We start from the raw sequence: 18,860 nt of genomic DNA on the forward strand, positions 1-18,860 counted from the left end.
AAGGGTAAAGACCCAGACTTTATGTAGACTGTACCACCCAACAGACCCGGATGGAACCAAGAAGAGAAGGAAGCAGCACATGCGTACTATGCTAATTGTGGCTACCATCACCACGGACGTCTGACTCTCTTAGCTTTTGAAGTGATTCAAATGGGTGACTCTAGGGAGCCCCCAGGTCTTCAGCCTCTTACTGGGTCCCCCTTTTTCTGAGGCTTCCAGATTCTTGGGGTGAGCAGATCCTGGGTCTTCTGGCTTTCTAGCATGCATATAGTCAGGGACCAGCCAGCCTCCCACTGTGTAAACCAATTTAATACATTGCTCTTTACAATTCAATCTATTTCTACAGAGTCTAATCCTCAGAGAAGTCAGACTAACACATTCCACAAGAAGTTAAGCAAACAATTACCATGTGACCCGGCCATTGCACTCAGAAGCACATACCTTAAAGAACCCGAGAACAGGTACGCACAACAAAGCACTGCAAAGTTCACTGCAGTTCAATCAACAAAGCCAAGGAGTAGGGAAAAAAAAAAAAAAAAAAAAAAAACACAAACAAACCCAAAGGTCCACAAATTAACTGATACACACAATGTGGCAAGTCCATACAACAGAATGCCACTAAAGGGATGCAATTGTAAGACCCTCAGAATGAGGAGTCTTCCAGGTTCGGTCGATACCCCAAGAACTCAATGTCCAGTCCAGTTGCTGCAAAACGCAAGAGGCTTTAATGAACAGAAAATGTTTGCACAAACGGGCTCCTCCAGCACGCAGGCTAGAGAGAAGCCCCCTCCCCCGGGCACAGGTGTTTTTAAAGGCAACCCCACAAGCTTAGGGAGGGGGTGGGACCCTCTGTCCATTGAGTACATGACCCTTGGAGGCAGGATGGTCTGTTATTAGGGTCAGCAGACCTTAGGGCCTCAGGTGTGCTAATTAATCTTGTCTGGGCAAACCAGAGGTACAGCTATCTCTTGACCCTATTTACCACCTGTTGACTCACAGGAAAGGAGGGGCAGTGTGAATTCTTCTTATCTCAGGGCCCTGTGAGAGGAAGCTAGCAAATTCCAAGGAACAGATATTGGTTTCCAGGTTAGTCCATCATTAACATTACTTTTTAGGTCTTTCACAATCTGGCACCTGCTACAAACACAGGTAAAACGATAGGAAGCATGGAGCCAAGTGAAAAGAGCCACACAAAAGGTCACATTTGAATAATTCTATTTATTTTAAGTACTTAGATTAAAGCACCTCAAAGGAACAGAAAGCAGGCTGTTTGCCAGGGGCTGAGAGTCAGGGATGGTGGGAGTGACTGCTTCATGGGTATCTGGTTTCCTAAAGTGGGGTAGAATGTTCTGGAACTGGATAGTGGTGCTGGCAGCACAACATCACAAATGCAGCAAACAGCATTGAAAATGGACCCGGTGATTAACCATGCCTTGTGTATCTTAACACAATTTAAAGAAGAGTTCACATTTACACAGAGAAGGGTGGTTTGTGAGCTCACCAACAGCTTAATGCTGTGGAAATGAAATTGGGTATCAGACACAGAGCAGTGAAAAGAGATGTGAAGGCCTTAAAACAAACCACGAACATGATAAACAGAGGCTGGTGGGACTCCAATAGCAGCATCACTGCAACCCAATGAGTGGGCAAGTAAGTGCCTCCAGCCAAAGGAAAACTCAGGCCTCCACACTTCACTGGGGAGTAGTAACAGATGCAAGCTGTCCAGCTATTTGCATGCTCAGAGCTAAGCTTCAGTGCAAGTGGCAAGGCTGTTCCAGGTGAGACACTAGTGTAGGACAGGGAGACCTCGCTAAAGCTTCTAAGCCCCCCAGAGACTGAGTGGTGTCAGGGAAGGGAGATGCAAGAGACAGCCCTTTCTGAGGGGCTATGACACAAAATGGCTTGGTCAAGGCTCCACAACTTCCTCTGGGGTGTTCTTACCCTCTTCTCCCAGTCCCCCACGCTCACCCCATTGCAGGCTCTCCCACAGCAATCCCTGGCTCTTAGCTCAGGAATGGTCCTTTCCCAGCATGTCCTGACAGAGCATGCCAGAATGTGGCCACTTTGCTCTCTCTGACCCCAGGAATGGAGGCCTCATCAGGCTGGGCCATATCTTCTCTTTGAGCCCTCATCTGTATGTACACCTAGGCTGTTGTGGAAAAGTTATTTTAAGATGTGTTACACTTGTCTATGCTGTGGAAGTTGTTTAATGATGCAAAGATGTGCGGCATTGTTTCATGTTGCGGTTGTTTAGTGAAACTGTGTTATTTGACTATCTAAAACACCTGACTGGTCTAATAAAGAGCTGAACAGCCAATAGCAAGGAAGGAGAAAGGACAGGCAGGGCTGGCAGGCAGAGAGACTAAATAGAAGGAAAAATTTGGAAAAAGACCAAGGATTGAAAAAAGGAGAGGAAGACATCGGGGGCCGACCACTCAGCTACACAGACAGCCACAGAGAAAGAAGAGAGTCATATAGAATAAAGATAAAACACCCCGAGGCAAGAGATAAATGGAATAATTTAAGACAAACAGGCTAGAAATAAAGCAAGCTAAGGCTGGGCATTCTTAAAAAAGAATAAGCCGCTGTGATTTATTTGGGAGCTGGGTGGCAGGCCCCCAAAGACTAAAAACCAACTACACTAGCCAGCTACTAGCACCACATCATTTAGATTTTGCAAGGCAGGGGTCATCATAGTTCACTGGACTGCCACCCTATAGGGCCCACGCAGCTCATGGAGGCCTCAGTCTTGGGGAAAGAGGCTGCAGGCACCCACTGCTCACTGGTGGGAGACTCTACACACTGACAGTGATGCTCTTTGAAGCAATCCTTACCTCACCCCCCCCCCCCACACACACATGCACACATATTCTCCTTTGGTTCTTATGTCTTATCCCTGGGTGAGGGTTAGAGGGGCATGGGGTTTTGACCCTTTACTTTATGGTATTCAGCCTTCCAACACATCTTATCACACATACTTGTAAGTACCTACATATATTATTTAACACAGTCACAGCTATCACTGAGCCCCTCATTTGTCCCAGATCTGGAACTAGTCCCATTTGACAGACATTGTGCTTAAAGTTACCAATAGGTGTGTAACTGCCTTCTCTAATTCATAGCTAAAATTCACACAGATAATCAGTGTTTTTAAATGGAGGGCATTATGCAGGCACCGAGTTCACTAGGAAGATTCTCAGTAGACAGAAATGTTCTGGAAGCCCAGGCATTGAACTTCAGACCTTGGAAGGACCTTAGCGGTTACTTGAGCAAGCTACTTGTTTCCTGTGAAAAGCAGCCAAGGGCCTAAGTGACTGGGAGACCTGCCCAAGGTCATCACAGCAAGAGACAAGACAGCACTTTTCAAGCTGGCTTTTTGTTAAAAAAAAAAAAAAAAAAAAAAAAAAAAAAAAAGAGAGATGAATTGATTCATAATGCTAATTTTAATATTTATCAAACCAGTGGTAGGAATGAACTTTTAATGCAAAATAACTATTTTGATCTAAAAAAAATTGAACAAACTGGGCTTTCAACACTACATAAAGCTGTATGAATCCCAACCTACTGTGCAGGGGAATAATGGATTCTTAATTGAATCTGTGCTTGAGCGTGGAAGAATGATTTTTAAATGGAAAACCTCACAGAGGCGGTGAGAAATACATTTAGTCAGATAAATTATTCTTGGAGAAAGAGCAAAACCAGGCCAGAAAATGGCTTTTTCTAAAAGCTCCCAAATAAACCCAATAAAGCTGATGGTTGGCAAGCCACAAGCGCTCACCTGCCTTCCCGGCCTCCGCAATGTCACCTGGTCCTGGTCCCCTGTAGACCCAAGTCTCCAAGGTCATGGAAGCCTGTCTAGCAGGTCAAGGACCCTACTCATTTATCTCAATTATATTACTAGCATCTGGGACATGCTACCCAGAGTTCTCAAAGGCAATGTAGCTAAAACTGCTACCCTCAACTTTCAGGGCTGGCAGAGAGCCTGGGAATGATCTAGCACCATCCAGCAGAGATAAGAAAACTGAGGTCCTGAAAAGGAAGAAGCCAGTCCAGAAAGGTCACATGGAGTTAATGGCTCTAATCACCCAAGGTAAGTGTTTTGGCAGACTCATCAACTCCATCTCCAGCTGTGAGGACCTCACAGCCTTGTTGCAATCTCAGTTGCTAATTAAAATCAAAAGAGAATTATGGACATACTATTTATAGGTAGGGATGAAGGAATTAACAGGATCATAAAAGCTGGGACCCAGAAGGGCTTGTCTACTGAGATTCACATTTTACACTCAACTTTTATTAAGACAGAACACAGGATAGGGGTTGGGGGAAGAGCTGGAGAGATAGCTCAGCAGTAAAGAGTAGTTGGGGCTCTTGCAGAGGACCCAGTTTGATTCCTAGCACACAACCATCTGAACTGAACTCCAGTTCAAGTGATCCAATGCCTTCTCCCAGCCTCTACAATCAAGCTCTACAGACATGCAACTGGTGTACACACATACATGTAGGCAAAACTCACATACATTATAAAAATATATGGGGGGGGGAGGAAACAAGTAACGTCTCAACTTTTCCTGACAGTGAACTAGGCCTTTAGCTGTAGTTGGTTTTGATGGACCAGTTACTAAAAGGCCTCCTGCATCATGAGATGCAGGTAACCCCACACCTGGGAGGCAGCACTGCCATCAATAACAGCCAGACGGTCATAGCCATCCTCCAAACACATCGGTTGCTTCAGAGCAAACTATTTCCAGGGTCTTCTTTATTACTTTGAGTTTAACCAATAATACTCAGTCATGGGGTCTTCCACTGGATGTCAACACTAAGAGAACTAAAACCTATAAAACCCTTTTTAAAAGATGGTGTTTTGATTATTTTGCACTTTTCCTCTAGCAGCTTCACCATTCTGCAAATCAAATGGCTCCCAGGAGACCTGGCTGTGTGAATGAAAATGCTGCAGCCAAAGACCTCCCAAGCGGCCATCGGTGTTTGGAGCTACTGCGCAAGGATGAAATGCAGTTGGCTCTCTCTGCAGCAGTATGGACTGCTAACTGGTCAATCAAGCTCCAGGAGAGAACCACAGAGTAAGTTCATCTTGATTTATGTTTGTGCCACTAACAGCCCCAAGGGGAAGATTCTGTGCAGACAGAGTGCTCTCTCCATGGATGATCACTAACCATCACACAAGGGAGGGAGAAGAAACAGCACATAATGTTGTTCAACAACACCATCTTTATTCAAAAATATATATCTATGAGACATTTCAGAATATACTGCTGCCAACAATGGCAGCCTATACTTCTAAATAAAGTCCTAAATTAATATACAAATTTAAGCTTTAAAAATATCCTTTAAGAAAAACGAAACAAAAACAAAGAAAGACTGAAGACTTTCTGAGGAATATGGCCCTAAAGGAAAGATCCTTGAGGCCTATGGATGCTCTAAATAAACACAAAACCGGAAGTCACCCACCCCACCCGCCAGATCAACTCTTAGGGACAAGAAGTTTCATTTAAATTAAACAAGGGAAGTAAGCACGCAGTTGGGAGAATGGGAGTGGAGATGAGGAGGATGACAAAAAGATTAAAAAAACTGAAGCATTTCATTAAAACGAAACTACCTCACACGAAGTCTGCTAGTAACAGGTGTTAAGAGGCAACACATTCATTTACATAATCGCTACAGGTTCATTTCTTGATCTTGCTGTAAGAATTATGCACTGATTGCTGGTCAGAGATGCCAAAGGATAAAACACAGCAGTGAGCTAATCCGTATGTTGCCATCTTTTCTCCTAGTGATCAGAGCAGAGCCACTATATGGTCAGCAAACACTTGCTTGCATGGGGAAGCAGCGTCTGAGGAAGGTGTCCAGACGGTGTGTCCATGTGACCCTGAAGTGGCACGATGTGTGGGGGAGGTGTCCCACAGCACAGCAGACTGGAATTCCACTGGTCAGTGCTGTCCTGTAGTCTCTGGGGAAAACAATGTTGACAGAACAATGGGCAGGGTAAAAAGTGAAAGGCAGCGTGCACGCTATGAGAAAAACAGCGCCAACTAGACCAGGCAGGCTCTAACTGGAACTGAGTCCCAACCTCACAGCAGGTGGGATGGCTTCTCAGATGGACAGGCTGCCTATGTGATGACACACAGGTTTGCTTTAACATGTAAAATGACATGCACGTTTTTTGGTGATCCTGAAAACAGCAACTCAAAAATAATAATGCTTTTCAGGCCCCTCCACTGAATCCCTTCTTATGGCTTTTGGACTTCAGCTTTGGGCTATAATTCCTATTACACTAGTAGGGCAAAATGGTTTCTGCCCTTTCCAATGTCAATAATAAGCCTGCCAGATGAGAATGATTCTTCAGGTCCAAGCCTGACTTTACTAGACTAAGATAAAAATCCTAACTACACCATTCAGTCATGTCGGCTGGCATGATAATGGAATTAAAACACCAAATTAGTCTCCCTGCATTCCCTTTCTCTGCTGGAGGTGAGTTGTCTGTAGGAATATTCTTCTCACTGCATGGGAACGTGGACGCAGAGTGGCACAAACTGCCTGGTGTGCTCAGTGTCCTATCTGCAGAGCTGCTCAAGTTTAGTCACCATACTGTGGATGGACGCCCACATGGTGGAGTTAGTGTTTACTCCAGTCCCCAAAGGAAGCGTGAGAGCAACACCCACGACAGCCCAAGCCCTCTGTACCGATGCAGCACTCATTGGCCTGGGAATGTCACCCCGAACAGCTACCTTCACAGCACCAGGAGGCAGAGGGTCCTCTTTAGGGAGATGCTCTGATACTGGGGACCCTTGAGAAGTGTGGCATGGGAAAGCTATGGGGTGAAACCAGGCAAATGACTTGTGATCCTTGTCACTCTGTACCTGCACTGTGACTTCATGTCCCAGACCAGATTTGGATCTTATTACTAGATTCCCTAGATTGCTCAAAAACAAACCCACCTAACCCTGACAATACCTCTCTAGAAGTAATGGTCAGGAAGGTCAGCAATTTGGCAAACTTCTTGTGGCAAACCGCCTAAGGCTGTACTGCCAGCCTTGAGGGCAGACAGTAGCCAGGAGAGCCAATACCTGCAGCCTGAGTCCTTCACTGGGAGCCTGTTCTGAACCTGGCCAAGCCCAGCTCAGAAAGGGGCTACATCCATGACATGTGCTGTCACTTGGGGCAAGATTCTCTTGAAAGCTTCTGGTAATACACATGATTTTCATGGCTTATGGGTGTAAGAGAGCTAAGAATGGAAAAGCAATGGGCATGAGAACATGAGTGGGAGGGAGAGTCAGTATTCTTAGCAAGTACATATCAAAACTGAGTCTATTTGCATGGTTCTGAACGCTGCTCAGGAGGAGCCGGAGAATTAGAGGTCAAAGTTCCCTGCTTCATTCCTGAGGCGGATGCTGGCTGAAGAGATGGAGCCGGGGCCAGAAGGTGTCTCCAACAGGGACTTGCTTCTTTTCTCTGGCACACATGGGAACCTGGAGCATGCTACCTGTCCTAGTCAGTTGAAAAGAGGTCACCAGCAGAAGGTAGAGGTGCCAAGCCCCCTGTTACATTGGGCAGCAGTGAGAGGTCTGGCAAACTCTGAATGTGGGACTTGAGTTCCTTGCGAACCTGGGTTACTCGAGCAAGCTTCTGTTTATACTCCTAGGAAGACAAGGGGAGACACTGAGTTAAACTGTGCAGGCTGCTGGGCTAGCTAGCCCACAAGCCAATCTACTAGCCCCACCTACCTGCTTTGCATTCCCCAACCAGACTGGCACTGCTCCTCGGGTCTATCACCACCCAAAGGTCCAGCTTATCAGCAGCTTGCCAAACTGCTGAGAGCCGGAGGAAAGAGACCCAGCCCAGCACATGAAGCTGGGAAGTAAAAAGCAGCGACAAATTTGTCTTCTTTTAACTGGTCCTCAACAGTTGTATAAAAATACAGGTGCTCACATGTTCCTGAGATTTTGAGGGCTTCATCTAGACCAGCGGTTCTTAACCTGTGAGTAACAACTCCTATCCCCAAAAATATTTACATTAAGACAATAGTACCTCAATGTATATAGATAATAGTAGCAAAATTAGTTACAAAGTAGCAACAAAATAATACTGTGGTGAGGAACTGTATTAAAGGGTCACAGCATTAGAAAGGTGAAGAACCACTGATCTAGACTATAAAAGCACACTTGTGTGTTAAAAACTTATAAATCACTCATAAACAAGATCTCCATCTCCACATACTCCAATTACCCACCTGACACCAGCTGGGTCCAAGACCCCCTCACTGCAGTAGTCCTTGGAAAGGAATGCTGCAGCCTTTGCTCCAGAGTCCCCGCATACCCTCCCACTGAGAAGGCACAAAGTGCCCCACCATCCCCAGAACTGCTCAGAGCCCAAAGCATTTGAATGTCACTGATTCCAAACTCATTCTCTCCTTTCCTGACCCCTCTGAACATGTCACTGCTTGTATAGTCTAGTCTCCCAGGACTCCCCTCAGGCTGCTTCTCTTGGTCCTAGCAAAGGCCTCTTCTGCCCCTCTACCTACTGGATGAGCACCTCCTGCCTCTGAAAAACCACTTAGTGCCTGGAGAATAGGTGTTCCATGCTGGGTGAGCACTGGAAATCCCAGCAGCTGTCTATTCCCTCACCTCAGTCACATCAGACTTCCACAGTCCTCTACATTATGACTCCCAGTGACAGAAATGGGGCAGTTTTTTTTTTTTTCTGTCCTCGGCTCACAAACACTTCTGATACCTCTGTATGGGGAACCTATGTGCCATGTGAAGTCTGAGGCTTAGAGACTCCTAGAGGCTTATTTCACCCACAAAGCATTTTACAAGGATAAGGAGGTTCCTGAGGCTGGGCCCATGCTGCTTAAAGACTTTCTTAGAGGACCCTCACCCACAGCACTGGTTAAGATTCGGAGGCCTGGCCTCCAGTTAGTGCTGCTTCTGTCTGGACCGTCCTGTTTGAGACACATTTCCTTCTTCCCTGCCCAAAATGCAGGAACAGCCTTTACCATGAAATCTTTAATTCTCAGTTCTTTTTTGCATGGTAGGGATGTTTGAGACAGAGTCTCACTATGCAGCTCTGGCTGTCCTGGAACTCACTATGTAGACCAGGCTGGCTTCAAACTCAGAGATCCACCTGCCTCTGCCTCCCAAGTGCTGGGATTAAAGGAGTGCACCACCACACCCAACAATAATCCTCAATTCTTCAATGCCAAATACCTAGGCACAGTAAGAAGATGAGTTTGAGGGCTTATGCAATGAAGATTTGTCCATCAAACTAGAAAGCGATGAACCCATATGCCCCATTCCACGACTGCCACAATCCAAAGTGCCCAGAACAGCTCACAAAGCATAAACATAGGTACAGAAATCTTCCTTATACTTGGACTTCAGGTAACACTTTCACTCCTACAATAGAGGCTACCTTTAAGCCTGGGCTCCACAAGGCCAAGGTCCCCTTCCTCTGCCTGCACCAACACTTAAGTGACATGTGCCTAAGGCATTACGCCAATGGTCTCTTTCTGGGCATGATGAATTACCAATCACTGCACTTGAAAGGCTGAGGCCAGAGGACCACACATTCAAGGCTAATCTGGGCTACACAGAGAGATCCTGTTTCAAAAGCAGAACAAATCAAAGACCTAGCAGGCCAGGAAGTTTAAATAATCAACAGGGCGAACAGGCAGAGCCTCAAAGTTCCCAAATGCAAGTCTCAAGACTGCCTTAGAACAAGGGGAGGCAGAATGATCCAGCTAGTGACTGACAGATGACCAGGTCAAGTTGTAGCCAGTCTTCTTATGGGTCACACAGCAAACTCTAGCTCTTCCTTTTTTGAGGAGTCAGGCTTTCCAAATTAAGTCAACTATAAATGCTGCCATGGACTAACAAAACATTCAAGAACAAGCTCAAGCAAAACTATCCCAAGTGCAACTTTAGCTCACACTTTAATTCTTCCTGTCCTGATGCTCCCCCAAGGCAGGGCAGTATACCCACCCCACTAGCTGCCTTCCCAGTTTTCTCTGATTCTGAGCAGGGACAATAAGCATTCAGGAAAATCTAAGAATCTCATTTCTCAACATACCAGCCTGCCTTTCCTCCTGGTAGTGTGTGGTCCTTAAGCTGTTGCTAAAAGACTCCTTGGAAACAGTGCCCAAGGCAACTCCTGACCCCTTCCACAATGCCACCTGTGGTGATTTGAAGAAGAATAGGCCCCAGGCTCATTTATTAGAATGTCTGGTGCTTGGTCACCAGGGAGGGGCACTACTTGAGAGGGATCAGGTGTGGCCTTTGGGGAGGTGTGTCACTGGGGGTGGGGTCTGAGGTTTCCAAAGCCCACGCCAGGCCCAGTTCTCTCTCTTCCTGTGGATCAGGGTATAGCTCTCAGCTACTACTACTCCAGGGTCATGTGCGCCACCGTGTTCCCCGAGAAGATGATAATGAACTAAACCTATGAAACTGTAAGCAATTAATGCTTTCTCTTCTAAAAGTTGCCTTGGTAATGGTGCCTCTTCTCAGCCCTAGAACAGTGACTAGCTCCCAGGATGGCGCCCTGGTAGAAGCGTTCCTCTTCCCTTTGGCACAGCAGGAACCACTCAAATAGGATATTTGTTTAGAGTCTCCTGTACTTGTGTGTGCTCTTCATCTACACCTACATCTCCCTGCTTGGTCCAGGCTTTGGGGAAAGTAGGAGCCACACCATGGGCACCCCAGGGTGCTGCTGCCGCTGCAGAGCCCTGACAGCTGTGTTCTCTCCTGCAGTTGTCCTCCTAGACACAACTCACAAGGCCTTTGCTGCCTGCTCTCTTCCTTCACAAGTACCTTCCCCAGAAGCCAGTGCAAATTCCAAAGCCCCACCCCTGCCCTTCCTACAAGGGCATACTTCATTCAGCCCCTGGCTACTGCAGCCAGCCTGCCCACCCAACATCAATGCAGAGACCTGAAAGAAACAAGTCAAGTCACACCTGACCTGATGCCACCACCTGAGTCAAAATCCAGGGGCTGAGATGAGCTCCCAGGGTTTCTGTGGCTGCTATGAAAGGTTTCAAATGTAGGCAGCGTAAAGTGTGTGATGAGATAATGCCTAGGATTTATGCTCTTGGCAACACTTTGGAGTCTTGCTTCACTGCCACACTACAGGAGAAAGTGCTCTACATCCCTGGCTGACACTATGAACTCCATGGCACATGGATGGAGAACTGAGGGAGCAGGGCTTTCCACATTCTTTGCCTTTTATGGCCAGGGCAGTAAGCCAGAGCTGACATACTGCAGATGAGCTCTGGGATAAGGGGTTAAAGATGACAGGGGCTGGCAGCACGGTGACCTTCCCACAGGAATTCCATTTTGAAACAAACAAAATTATATGGATTTCCTCCAGCAACTAAAGCAAGAGATGCTGATCAGAATATGGGTGCTCTCAAGCCCACTGTCTCCCAGGCTGCAGCATTCACGAAAGTACTAACACTGGGGCTAGGCTCAACTGCTGCAAGGCGGCACCACACTGTCTCCCTCATCGCCTTCTGCTGTGCAAGGGGACATAGAACATGGTCCTCCAAGGTAAGAACCATGGAGGACTACTATGCACAACACAGTTCACAGAGGGCCTTGCTTTAAATAAAGGTACCAGATCAAACTTAACTCCAAGAGCCACTTTGGTACAGGAGAGGCTGGTCGTTGTAGCTCTGTGGTAGAGCAATTGCCTAACATGCACATGGCCTTGGTTCCAATCCCAGTACCAGGAAGTGGAGAAAGAAGAAAGGAAGTAAACTTTTACCTGGATTTAACCTAACCCAAGTCCTCCCACCCACAGCACCAGAAGGCTTAGTCTCCACTATGGCTCATAGAACCCGCACTTAGAATCACAGCCTCAATGAGCAGTTCCCTTCAGCCATCCACTTGGCCAAGAGGATAGCACACACTGAAAATAAAGAGTGCTGCTTTAAGTTTTCTATCAAAGATCCATGTGGAACAAAAATCATCACTAACCTGTACCTCTCTCCCAGCCAGCTCCAGGGCAGTTACCACATTTCAAAACGATACACTCTGGGTGCCACAGCAGGGCTGGAGCTGCTGAGTGAGATGCTGGGGAAGATACAAGGAAAAGAAGGAATTGTGGCTGTATCCCCCAAGCTTGGGGCCTGGTCAGTACTAAAGCCAATGATAAAAGTGCACAGAAAACCTTCCCAAAGGGACAAATGGCAAGATGGCCACCAGAAGGCTGCCCTGTGAACACCCACCCATCCACCAGGGCATCTGTCACACAGCAGTGAGTTTCTTAAACACTTGAACATACACAAAAGTTTTTCTGGAAGCTTCCTTTACCCCTGGTGACCCTCAAGTTTTTCTACTGTCACAACAAAACCCCACTCCTGGGGCTAGAGAGATGACTGGCAGGTGAGAGCACTTGTTGCTTCTCCATAGGACCTGAGTTCAATTCCTACCACCAACATAGTGGCTCACAACCATCTGTAACTCCAATTTCAGAGAACCTGACACTCTCTTCTGGCCACTATAGGTACCAGGCATATATATACATGATGCACAGGTATACATGCAGACAAAACATGCATACCCCCCAAAATGAAAATAATTAAAACAAACAAACAAAAACGCATTTGACAGGGATTGCAGAAACAAGGGAAGAATACAAAGTTATATGCCTGTACATACACTAACAACAATGTAAAGAACAAAAATAAAATTTTATGAATAGGCAATTCTTTCTAATTTTAATGTGATGATAAAAGAATTCACAATTTAAAGTCTTACTTAGTAGTAGCAGGCCTACAGTCACACTTGGTAGTGGGAGGTCTGTAATCCCAGCTGTTTGGGAGGCTGAAACAAGAGGATCACAAATCCAAGGCCAGCCTGAACTCAGAGGGAGTCCATGATGGGGGATGTCTTTCTGTATATTTGCTCCCTTATTGGTTGATGAATAAACACTGATTGGCCAGGCAGAACGTATAGACGGGGCTGCCAGACCAGGAGAGGGCTGGGGAGAGGGAGGCAGAGAGAGGCTACCAAGAGACGCCATGCTGCCAAAGGAGTAACATGATGAATTACGGGCAAGCCACAGCCTCGTGGCAATATACAGATTAAAAGAAATGGGATAATAATTAAGACAGAGCTAGCCAATAAGAAGTCCAAAATATCGACCAAACATTTTTATACTTAATATACACCTTTGTGTGTTTATTTGGGGCAAAGCGGCCGTGGGACAGAAACCTCCATCTTTAAGTCCAAGGCCAGCCTGAACTATGGAGGGAATTTAAGGCCAGCCTGGGTAACATTAAAACCCTGTCTCAAAACTAAATAATATAAAGAGGGCTGAAGACACAACTCAACAGCAGAGCACCTCATGTTCAAGGTCCCATATTTAATCTTCATTTCCTCGGAGGTTAAAAAACACGCAAATAATAATAATTTAATAAAAATCTATAAGAAACATTAAAGACCCCTAGGTCTTTCAAAATGCAGGTGGTTGTGCAATGGGACTCTCATAACATATACCAGTAAAATCAAAATGTTAAAACTTTTTTGGGGTGGGGGACGACAGGTTTCCCTGTATTGTTTCGGAGCCTGTCCTGGAACTACCTCTATAGACCAGGCTGGCCTCAAACTCACAGAGATCAGCCTGCCTCTGCCTCCTGAGCGCTGGAATTAAAGGTGTGCGCCACCAATGCCCAGCTTAAAACATTCTTTTAAAGATAGTGTTATTTGTAGCTCAAGCTAACCCTTGCTGCATCTAAGGATGACCTTGAACTCCTGGTTTCCGTCTTCCAACCCTGTGATTATATTATATGCCTTTAACAGGAATGGGAACCATGCCTGTACTGTGGGTGGCTAGGAGGCTTTAACAAAAATAGTATGAATTAACAGATTTGAGGTGAAAAGAACAACCGGCCTTCCTAGTTTCCATTATTTTATGAGCAATATTTAATCGTTCTGATTTATATATTAAGAGGCATGTAGATTTGAAGAAAAAGAATTATTAATGAAATACAAAATCTTCTTCTCACAAACCATTCAACTGCCCTTACAGTCAAGTAACGTTACCAGCCACTGCCTTGAGAGTAAGAAAGGCCCTGTGACCAGAGGTGTCCTTTCTTCTCTAAAGGCCTGCCTCTAAAACTAGGGGAGAGGGTGAACCCCAAGATCTTTTAACTAAGTGACACTAAATTACAAATCCATTCATCTACAAGCCTGGAGAGAGGAAGGAAGTGGTCTACAAAGTAAGCCCAGAGCTCATGGGAACACACTTAGAATGGAGGAAGTTCCCTACCAAAGGTAAGATCTTCACGCTCAGAAATTTGTCAAGCAATGACCAGCCCTGATTGCTAAAGGGGGCTAGAGGTACGAGAATGGTGATACAGGCAGCATTTAGACATAAAAAGGAATAACTATGAATCTAAGAGATGTAGAGATCTGAAGGATAAAGTGGAGGCAGAGGCCACATGCACAGGGAGGGCTTGGCACTGTGGGGGTCTGAAGGCATGCTGTCCAAAGAGGCAGTCAGGTACAGACGGATGATGTTTTTAGTTAGGACTTCAATTGCTGTGAGGAGACACTATGACCATGGCAACTCTTAAAAAAGAGAACATTTAATTGGGGTGGCTTATAGTTCAGAGGGTCAGTCCATTATCATCATGGTGGAACATGGCAGTGAGCAGGCAGACATGGTGCTGGAGAAGGAGCTGGGAATTCTATATTTTGATCCAATGGCAACAGGAAGTAAACACTGGGTGTAGCTTGAGCACAGGAGACCTCAAAGCCCACCCCCAAAGTGACACACTTCCTCCAACAAGGCCCCACCTCCTAACAGTGCTGCTTCCTATGAGTTTATGGGGGCCAATTACTTCCAAACTTAAGGGGACACAGAGGAAAGTAAAGGAGAAATATCTCAAGCAGGTGAAGGAAACAACTCACATAAAGCCAGAGATGAGAGATCAGCATGGGCAAATATCAGGCTGGTGAGGAAGGGGGAAGGCAAGCCATGGTTGATGGGGAAGACGGGGAGGCAAGCTGTGAGAGATGGGGATTGGCAAGCTATAGCAGGGGATAGGAGAAATAGTGATTGGGATCATTTTAGGAGCAAAGTGAAGACACTTAAATGGTTAGGCCTGGGAATGGTATGCTTAGAGCTGCATTTTGAAAACATGAGAGGGTTGCTGTATGAAGAACAGATTACAGAGCAAAGAGAAGTAATCAGTCAGTAAGGCTACCGCAGGACAGCAGAGGGGACAGATTCAAGAAAAACAGAGACATCCAATAGGTTTGGGAGGTCAATCTGAGGAACGAAGAGGTACAGCAGAGAAACTAAGGGACTGGGACTAGAGGAGGCTAATTGACATATCTGAGATGTGGGCCTACTGGGAAAAGTGCATGCTGGGGAGGAGGCTCTCTATGTATCCTGGAAGGGCTTTCCACTCACCATCCTCTTGCCTCAGCCTCCTGAGTGCTAGAGTTACAGGTGTGTGGTTCTGCTAAGTAGCACTGCCACTGTATGTGACTCAGTGAGAAGGAAGGAAGGGAAATTCAGCAGGACACAGCCTGTCTCACCATGTTGTTTGAACTGTTTGAGCCAGTTAAGGCACAGTCATACAGATGGGAACTAAAGCAAATGAAGTGGAAGTCCCTCAGGAGAAAGGTCTAGAATAAGAAATGGCTAAAGGTATGCCAAACCCTAAAGGACAAAGATGGAGAGAAGCACCACAGAGAATGGGGTAGGTAGACTAGAGCCAGCAGAGGGTGACTCGAAACAGGTAAAGAAAACACAAGGTACTGAGAAGACAGTACTAGAGAGGGTCAGAATACAGAGTCTTGAGATAGACTGACAACTACCTCAGGAGTAAAACTGTTACTTTACAAATGACAAAAATCACATCAAAGGTCTGGAGAGACCTCTTCTTCCAGGACATGGTTTGGGCCTTAGCACCCACCCAGGTGGCTTACAATCACCTAAAATCAGCTCCTGAGATTGAATGTCCTCATTGGCCTCTAAGGACTTCTGTATACAATAGTGCACACAAACTCACACAGGCACATTACACACACCCACACAAATGAAAAATAAACAAATCTTAACAACAACAACGAAATCACAGCAAAGCTAAAAAACTGCAGTTGCTCTAATGGTGAGAGTCAGGGAAGGCCTGGAAGAGGCCATGCAGCTCCCCACCACAGGATCACAGTGGGGCAGGTCTTGTCTCTACAGAAACAGCTCCCAGCCAGGCTATGCCCCACAGAAGGGAACTCTGTGAACAAAGCTGCAGCCAGAGATGGCATGGAGAACTGGGCCTGCTCATAACCATTGTGCTGGTCTGAAGGATGCTCAGAGGCTTTCCTTGCTGGGTAATTTGCTGTGTTGAAATTTACAAAGTTACTGTACATGCCAAACTAAGAGAGCTAACCACACTTTATCTTCAAGATAAAGGACCCCAAACAGAAAATGAACAAACAAGGAAGTGGTGATGGTAGATGGAGTCACCTTAAGTTTCACTTTTATTCCTTGGAATAACCAGGAAGTTGTTGTCTCATATCAAAAGACCGTTTCTGACCTTGTTTTAAAAAATACCTTCTGTTGTGAACTACTTATTTTTAAAAGTGTGTGTGTGTAAAATTGTATCTGAGTATAGTTGCCAAGGAAGCCAGAAGAAGGTATCAGATCCCTTGGAGCTGGGGCTATCTACAGGTAGCTTTTTTTTTTTTTTTTTTTAATTTTTAAATTTAATCATTAAATTATATGTATATGGGGGTTACACATGAGTGCAGGTGCACTGGAAACTAGACCGGTGGGTGTCTTCTGAAGCTGCAGGTACAGGTAGTTATGAGCTGCCAGACAGTGGGTGCCAGGAACCAAATTTGGGTCCTCCCAAAGAACAGGAAGTGTTCTTTCCTGCTTAGCCATCTCTCCAGCCCCTTACAGGTGGTTGTAAGCACCTGAAGTAGCTGCTGGAACACAAACTTGGGCTCTCTGCAAGAGCAGTCCACACTCTCACCACTGAGCCATCTCTCCCACCCCTTACTTTAAAACAAAACAAAACAAAACAAAACCCCAAAAGACAGAGTCATTGTGTAATGCAGGCTGGCCTTGAACTTGTACCACAATCCTCCTACCTCAGCCTTCTGAATGCTGTGGTACAGCCATGTATACCTGGCATTACAGAAACAAACAGATGTAATTCCTGAGACTGCAAAGCATGCAACCATCCTCCAGTTTCCCCCTTTCCAAAGCACCAGTATGAAGTGAGAGTTAGGCCCAGCTTAACAGCAGGACATTCGGAGAGACTAAAATAGCACACACTCACCAGGGCAAACAGTTAGCTACCACAGCTCAAATGTCTGTCAACTGAACCCTGCTCTGAAAATTTTGCTCACTCAAGTCAGTGTTATAAGTATCTGCCATTTCCCCACAGCTGTCGTAAATGTAAACAAGTTCACTTAAAAGCCAGAAGATAGCCCACTCTGTCTAATTAAACTGCTTCACAAAACAAAGACTCCCCTTAACTTGGGAAGGGCTATTATCTGGAAGCTTTGGAAGAACAGATCTCCTAAGACAGGAGTGCAAGTTGGGGAAAGACCCTGAAACACTCTTCAGTGTGCAGAAAGACACACAGTCACCACGTTTACACAGAGATGCCTCGGGAAACCTAGAGGAAAGTGGAGGAGGTGCAGGGTGAAATGGAGAAGCAGAGTGAGGAGAGAAATGCTCACAAGGGACCACAGGGGCCCAAATTGCTCACAGCTTCTGTTAGCAAGGAAAATAATTATGCAAAGTAAAAAACAAGATTAAAAAAAACTCTAAACACCACCCCATATTCTCTTAGGGAGAACTATGTCTCCCCACATACAACCCAGGCTGGCACTGGCTTGCAGCTTTATGATCCTCCTGTCTCAACCTTCTCACTGTTCGAATTACAAGTGTGTTCCACCATGCTTGGCTCTCCATTTTAACTTTCACAGAAAGAAAAATAAAGGAACTAGATTAAAATTAACATCAATTCTTTGTAGATTATAAACTAATACAATCATCTTTTTTTCCTTATATGTATTATCTGCATGTAGTGATATATTATTTGCCTGAGGATCCAGAAAGCAAAAATCAGAAGCAGCCAGAAGCTAGGAGGTGGTGGTACACACCTTTAATCCTAGGACTCAGGATTAAGAGGTAGACAGATCTCTGTGAACCAAGGCCACTCATATCTACACAAAATTGATCCAGTCCTAAAGAGAAACAGCTCACACAAAGATGATCTCAGCGCCTGGGATCACACACCTTTAATCCCAGCACTAGAGGAATATAAAACTAGGAGCAGGATCTTGAGTAGTCAGTATCAGGCATTCATTCTCCAGCCACATTGAGGACAGGAAGACATTTAGTCTTCGGCCATGCTGAGGAGAGGCAGCAGATCAGCCCTTTCAGCCTGCAGCAGTGGTTAGAGCTAATGGCTGGCTGCTTTGCTTTTCTGGTCATCAGCTTTAAGTTTGAACTCTAATATTTGTCACTGGGTCATTTATTTATCGTGTTACATCTGGGTTTCCTCTAATTTATTAGTTTTACAATCAGAAGAAAAAAAAAAAAAAGGAAAAGAAAAGAAAAAAAAAAAGAACAGAGTATCTGGAGTGTAAGAATGGCTGCATACCAGGCAGGAATTGGGGAGCAACAGAGCCAGTTTGCACCTACACACATTGTATGCAACACCTCACACCAGCAGAAACTCAGCAGCAATGCTCAGGAGGCAGCTCAGTGCTGCCAACAGTGGGCTGGGGTTCAGCTCAGAGGCATAGCACTTGCCTTGCATAGGTGAGGTACAAGGGTCACTCAGCACCACACACACTCACACTTGCACACATACTACTCAT

At 45.6% G+C, this 18,860-nt stretch overlaps 1 protein-coding gene across 2 annotated transcripts in view; it reads right to left on the minus strand.

Annotated features, from left to right (window-relative positions):
* Positions 1-5,206: 5,206 nt before the first annotated feature.
* Rprd1b (regulation of nuclear pre-mRNA domain containing 1B) overlaps positions 5,207-18,860 on the minus strand; it is a 48,730-nt gene continuing 35,076 nt past the window's right edge. The window contains exons 7-8 of one of the 2 annotated variants that reach the window (XM_051187620.1): positions 11,985-12,080; positions 7,504-7,653 (exon numbers count right to left, since the gene is read on the minus strand). In XM_051187620.1, the coding sequence (XP_051043577.1) occupies positions 12,027-12,080 (54 nt within the window). In that variant the 3' untranslated portion in view covers positions 7,504-7,653; positions 11,985-12,026. Of the gene's footprint in view, positions 7,654-11,984; positions 12,081-18,860 lie in introns of both variants that reach the window. The other variant, XM_051187614.1, reaches the window with a different exon arrangement.

This window comes from Phodopus roborovskii, unplaced genomic scaffold (genome assembly GCF_943737965.1).
Source record: "Phodopus roborovskii unplaced genomic scaffold, PHOROB, whole genome shotgun sequence".
Lineage (NCBI taxonomy): Eukaryota > Metazoa > Chordata > Mammalia > Rodentia > Cricetidae > Phodopus > Phodopus roborovskii.